Source organism: Gavialis gangeticus, unplaced genomic scaffold (assembly GCF_001723915.1).
Source record: "Gavialis gangeticus isolate Ggan-Ray unplaced genomic scaffold, GavGan_comp1, whole genome shotgun sequence".
Taxonomy (NCBI): domain Eukaryota; kingdom Metazoa; phylum Chordata; order Crocodylia; family Gavialidae; genus Gavialis; species Gavialis gangeticus.
Window position 1 is genome coordinate 45791372 of NW_017729034.1, and position 6633 is coordinate 45798004.

The 6633-nt window shown below is 41.1% G+C and overlaps 1 protein-coding gene across 1 annotated transcript in view; it reads left to right on the forward strand.

The window, feature by feature from the left end:
• GREM2 (gremlin 2, DAN family BMP antagonist) overlaps nt 1-6165 on the forward strand; it is an 85738-nt gene extending 79573 nt beyond the window's left edge. The window contains exon 2 of the mRNA XM_019527612.1: nt 3311-6165. Within this exon, the coding sequence (XP_019383157.1) occupies nt 3312-3815 (504 nt within the window). The 5' untranslated portion in view covers nt 3311 and the 3' untranslated portion in view covers nt 3816-6165. The remainder of the gene's footprint in view (nt 1-3310) is intronic.
• The last annotated feature ends 468 nt before the right edge of the window (nt 6166-6633 follow it).

A 6633-nucleotide genomic window follows, 5' to 3' on the forward strand; every position in this document is an offset into this window, starting at 1 on the left:
GTTCAGTTGCAGCCTTGGTTTTCCTGGTTTGCTCCCTGCGGGACCGGACCAGTGCAGAATAATCTTCCTTGGAGGATTAAGCTTGTGTAATGTCATTCTATTCTATATAGACTGAAGGGCAACATCCAGATGAGCGCAGACATTTGGTTCCCCAGGAACAAGTAGCAGTGGCACACTTTGTGTTGCTGCTGCTTGTCCCCGGGGAAAACCCATGCCAGACATGCTCTGGCGTGCAGCTGGTTACCCCAGGTGAGGTGGGGGAGGTTGGGGCCAGCAACTGTGCCAGCCCCAGCAGCCTTACCTGAGGTCCTGGGGAAGCTGTAGACATGGCAGTCCTGCAGCAGGAAATCTGGCGAGCAGCCAGAGTGTGGCTCTGGCCAGCCAGGCTCCAGTTTTGGGTGGTATGTGCTGCTGCCGCATCTGCCACACCACTTTTTTTCCTGTGTGTTTTTTTTCTTACCCCAGGATCAACCCCCGCCCACCCCCACTGCAAGGTAGCAGTGCAGGGAATGCCTGAATGTGCAGTGTATGATGCTGCAGACGTATCTGTGGTGCCACATACTGCATGGCCATGCTCGTATGGAAGCAGCCAAGGAGCTGATAGGGCTGACAGAAACCTACAGTAGAAAATCCCTTTCCACCCATTTTATTAAAGTAAGAAAAAGAGGCACCATTTTGAAATTTCTGAATAATTAAGGTTAGTTCTGTGGTTTGCATTTTTGCAAGAAGGATGACAGTAAGTCTTTTTTAAACTCTTAACTCTCATAATGCGAAGCTCCTTGAAATGTGACTCTGGGTCAATAGGCCATTTTTTCTTGTCAAGACTGGAGAAGTGAAACAACAGCCAAAGCTTGTAATGAAAAAAAATCTGGCATCCCCAAATGAAAATGGGGTCAGCCATAGATACATTGTTTACCTAAATAAAATAAATAAAGCTGAGAGTCTGGGGAGTGGACACTGGATTGTAGGGATCTCTCCTTCGTGTATTTCTGTAAGACAGGGTTACAATTGTTCGGATTTTTGTGTACGTAGAGAATGCACGAACAATAGGCATCACTCACTTTGCCTAGTACTGAAATTCAGCCACCAGTGCAGAATAACATGAGAACAGTTTGAGAGGAAGTGTGGAACACTATATTCAACTGAAACTAATTACCTGATTAGATTTTGGCCTGGATGTCAGGGTTGACATCCAATGGTCTTGGCGATAATACCTGCAAACAAAGCCAAGTCTAGTCTTTTTTTTTATTTATTTAAGGACTCCAGACAAAACTTTTGAACTTGTATGCTGAAAGTTAAGTATTGCAAAAATAGGCTACATATATTTAAAGCCCTGATGGTTCCCAGGCCTGTCAATAGGCACTTGGCACCTTTGAAAACCAACATGCTTACTGGCATTCTAATTTAAGCATAGGTTGACCTTCTTTAAATATAATGCAAAACCCAGCTTTCATAGCATCTTGCTGGATCCTCAGTATGGTCTCAAAAGAACATGTTATCTGTAGAATTAGTAACACTATCCCTGCAGTTTCAGATTTTCCTCTTAGAAGTGTATCATCCAAAGACTGGGTTGATGTATTTCTTCCCAGTTCTAGATAGAAACCATAATAACCTTACCCAAGAGGTAAGGTTACCTAGTCTGACTTCATACCGTACCTTTTTTCCACCCACCATCATAAAAAGGGGACCTCTGAGTTCAAGACTGTTGCCTCTTCTATAACCCCTTCTTCCACCTTCTCAGTAATAATCTGTTTCTGTCTCTCTCTGGTTTTGAAGATGGCTTTGTAACTTTTTTTTAAGCTTTCCTGTCAGAAATCTTTGTGCAACATTCCAAGTGCCTGAAGTGTTTGGATCCTCTACATGTATTTATATAACATTAAACAAATGGTTACTGTTTATCTCTGGACTGTTGTAAAGAGACTAAGCAGCTATTTATGTTTTAGGAGAGATTTTTAGCTTTTCTAGAAAAAACGTTATTTTTTCAACTACATGCTATTACTTAAGTTGCAGCCCATTATCATTGGTAGAGGTATGTTTAAGCACTGGATACATGTAGACAGCCTTGATCACTGCAGAGGGCATTTGACCTGGATCTTTCTGTTTGGCTGGAAAATTCAGAATTACCTTCACCTTCAACAGCGCTTTTCTCCTCCAGTCTCCTCTCTTATACATAGGAGGCTGAAATAATATCTCAGATATGTTGTGAAGCTCTGTATAGGTGGCCTTGTTTTCTAAGGAGAAATGATGTTTTGGAAGAGTTGCCAACTAGATCAAAATATTGGTCCACAAAATCAAATGGGCAGTGTCTGACCTTGACAGATGTCCAAGAAACTCAACAGATGCATATGAAATAGTCATTGCATTGCAGAAAACTTTATTCCTATCTTCTCAGTACAGTTTATTAACATCTTTTTCCAAAAAAATAAATTCTACATATAAAAAAGCCTATTACTTTTTTAGTTCTTTTAAACTATTTGCCTAGAATACTGTATGGTTAACTGTGTATTGTGCCAAAATGTTTCTTCTTGGTACTCTTGAATTTATCACTTGTTATCCACTGGATCCACCCCATCAATATATGTGTATTTATTCTTAAGGAGACATCATGAAACCCAAGAAACCTGAGAAGTAATATTAAGGAGGGTACTTTGATAAACACTACTTAATACCTAAACTGACTAGGTATTATAGGTTGGAATTGACAAGGTTTGGATCCCATGGCTTCAACCAGTGACAGGAGAATTCATGTTATATAACCTTGTTGTTTTGGTTTGTTTCCTTTCTGAATGAGGTCATGCAGGTGAGTGATCAGAGGAATGGCTGAGCTCCTCTGACTCCTGAATCTTGAAAGCAATCAGTTTTAGCATATATTTTTGTACCCTGACATGTTCCATTTGGCCAATAAAAAGGTCAAAGCATCAAATTTTGAATAGACAACAATAGTGAGGTCTTAAAGCAAGGGATATACATAGTTTAGCCTTGCCTTCTAGTGACCAGAAACTTCTGCTTGGTGGCACATTTGAGGTCCAATGAACTCTAGAAATTACCCAGATTCTAAGAGAACTAGATGCCTCGTGAGTGCTATTAATATCCCAGCTCTACCGAGTGTGGTGTCTTAACTCCATTAGAGCAGGTAGTAGATGTATCTTTTCCTCTAAAGCACGTGCATAAAGTATATAGTGAAGTTAGCTAGAAAACTTGGTGAATAATATCTAACTGCTGAAAAGGTAGGCAACTCTCTTTTCAGATTAAATAAGGGTAACGTATTTATATATGTATTTTCTAACTATTACTTACATTATTGTTGCAGGATGATCTGGAAACTTGTCTTTTCCATTTTTCTGGTGGCAGCCTTCATTAGAGTAACAGAGACCAGGAAAAACCGTCCTGCAGGAGCTATTCCCTCTCCATATAAAGACAGCAGCACCAACAACTCTGAAAGGCGACAACACCTAAACAAAGAAGTACTGGCCTCTAGCCAGGAAGCCCTTGTTGTTACTGAGAGGAAGTATCTTAAAAGTGATTGGTGCAAAACACAACCCTTGCGGCAGACTGTCAGTGAGGAGGGCTGTATAAGCCGTACCATCATCAACCGCTTCTGCTATGGCCAATGCAACTCATTCTATATCCCACGGCATGTGAAAAAGGAGGAGGAATCTTTTCAATCCTGTGCTTTCTGCAAGCCTCAGAAGGTTACCTCCTTCACGGTGGAGCTGGAGTGTCCCGACATGGATCCACCTTTTCGACTCAAGAAAATTCAGAAAGTTAAGCAGTGCCGGTGTATGTCAGTGAACCTCAACTCAAGCAAACAATGAGAGCAAGGATGTGGCTGCTGCTTGGTGTTACCACATCAGATTTGCTGTTGCCTCTCCTTTCCCATGAGCACACTTATGGGCTGGTTATTTTTTTTTCTATCAGGAGGCATCTCTCCAGCAGGGAAGGATTTCTGTCACTTGCCTACTGGAAATAAAGCTTATCCTGGGCTATATTAGGCACCTTGCCATAAAGCTTCAGTATATCTATCTCCAATGTAATCTTCTTATTGAATTTTTAAGGGTGGAGCAGGCTCCAAGAATTTGGGATTGATCTTCCAGGTGACTGATGGCTGAGTCTGGCATTACCATTTCCACTATGTGGAAAAAGCCCTCTGCCCTACACTCCAGTACCCTCTGTGTGAAGAGGAGGAATCTTTTTATGGCTCTTGGTCTTCAGTCCAGAACTTTTCACTTTGAAGTGCTTGGTGCTGTTGTCTGAGGCTATGTGATGCAGAGACCGGACACAGTACTATACTATAAGAAAGTGAGAGTCTCTAAAGAGCCTGATCGTGATAAACCAAGGTGAAATGTGGAATGATGAACTGTCCTAGGCTTAAGAGTGTGAGAGAGAAAGCACCAAGGTGGAGGGGGGGGTGTTAGGTCAGCCACCACACTTGCTTCAATAGATTGAAGATATAGTTCTTTGCTGTTGTGGATAGAATATATCAAACACATGGTCTCTTCTGCAATGTCTATTTTGTAACCTAGCTATAGTAAACATCTGTTTAAAGTATTATAGACCTAGCCATGTATATTTGTCTCTTGTGGTGGAAACTCTGGAGGCTAGATTAAAGCTTCTTGAGGAAGAGACTTGGGTGCTAGGTCAGTCACCTGACTTGAAATTGACAGAATTCGAATGGGCTTTCAGTAGATTCAACATTACTTTTTTTTTTTTTTTGAACTCCAAAAAGGACTGTGCACCATCCAGTTATTACTTTGTATTTATGCCTGCTTGGGGTTTGTGTTTCACTTAAGTTATTAAAGCACCGTAGCACATAAGACAGACTGTAATCATTGTTGAGTTGAACACAAAAGTTCCCATACATGTCAGTCAAGTTAAGACTTTTGGGAGTTAGGCCTGGTGTTTTCCATATGTGGAATGGAAATCAAGTAATTTTTCTATTGTCAGCAGACAAAACAATTAGTAAATGCCATAAGAATGTGTCACTGCTATAGAAGTGAGGAAGGATCGCTCACACTTCTGTAGAAACTGGGAGGGAATGAGCTGTTGTAATTTCTGAAGCACTGTTGACCCATTTAATTTTTGGTATAAAGATATAATAAATCAGTATTGGTAGATTCTCTTAGTTCATTTACAATCATACTAAGTTACTTACTTGGCAGAGTTTAGTGTGTCTGTATATTCAGTAGGTTCCAGTTCAATTAATTTTCTGTGTTTTTAAAGAGGAGAACTTTAAAGTAACTGGTTGCTAATAAACATTTGAAGAGCATACAAGTTAATAACAATGACAAGTGTGACCTTGTTGCATGCCTCAGAGCTTAGCACATACAATACTTCTTGTTCAATTAAACCAGCTTACTATGGAGCTCTTCACTGCCAGCTTCTTCAGATATGATCACTCCAAGGGGTTAAAGTGTTCAGGACTGTTGCCAAATACAAGTTTAGTGGCACAGTTCTCCATTATGTGAGACAGGCTGCTTTAAGAGGCTTACAGTACTGATCTCTCCTAGATCTCATCAATCGGTTTACGGGGATTGGCACAGAGAGGATGGGGTTGAGCAGGCATGTTATCCCTGCTACATGAACAGCTATGTTGCCTGTGTTTGTTACACAATGTCAGGGCCGTGTAGGGAGACTCCTAGCACAGCACTGGCTTTAGAAGCTGTTGCTGTTGGCTGTATGCCAGCCAGCCACAGATTGGGGACTACCAAATCCAGACTGTTGGACTTTATTGATCAAAATGAAAAGGGCAAGATAGGAATGCCTGCAATCCATTAAGACTCCAGGGCTATGAGACTACCCTTGGAGAAAAGCCACCTAAAACCATGCCCTTGCATCTAGGTCTAACTAGAAAATGCCCTAGTACCTTCTTCATTATATTAAGTCTAAAAATCATTTTAGGTAAAATGTGCAAGGATTCTTACTATGTTTAAGCTACACCCAACGTGGGCTTCTCACCAGTTTGCAAAATAAATATGCTGCAGCATGAAGCTCCTCCTTGGGGCTTTTTATGTAAAAACTGAGTTGAGCTTGTAATGGTTAAAACTGTATTTAATTCTTGTTTTATAAATGAAAACAAAATGAAATTCTATAAGTATAATGTAATTATTTTATAGGTCTGCTATTAAATTATAGAACAAATAAAGATACTCTAGGGTTATACGGTAACCCGGTGTGCGGGCTTTGCTTCAGACTTCAGTGTCTAAGTTCTAGGTGGGGCTCTACTGGCTTGTTCTGGGTCCTCAATGTCCCTTTTTCTATTGCATCGGGAGCTGCACTGCCTCAGGAGCAGGTAGGAACAAGACTGTGGCTCAGCATTCCCCTAACTTACTCACCTGGTTTTGATGCGAGGAGGGGAAGTATAGAATCATAGATTCATAGAAAATGAGGGTTAGAAGGGATCTCAGGAGGTCATCTAGTCCAGCCCCCTGCTCAGAGCAGGCCGTCCTCAACTATATATTCCTAACAAGGCGTTATCTAGCCAAGTATTAAAAACCTACAAGGATAAAGATTCTTCAACCTCTCTGAGTAACTTGTTCTGGTGCTGTACTACCTCCTCATGAGAGAGCTTTCCAAGCTCAGTTCCCTCAGCCTCTCCTCAGAAGGCATATGCCCCAGCCCCCTTAACCATTTTTC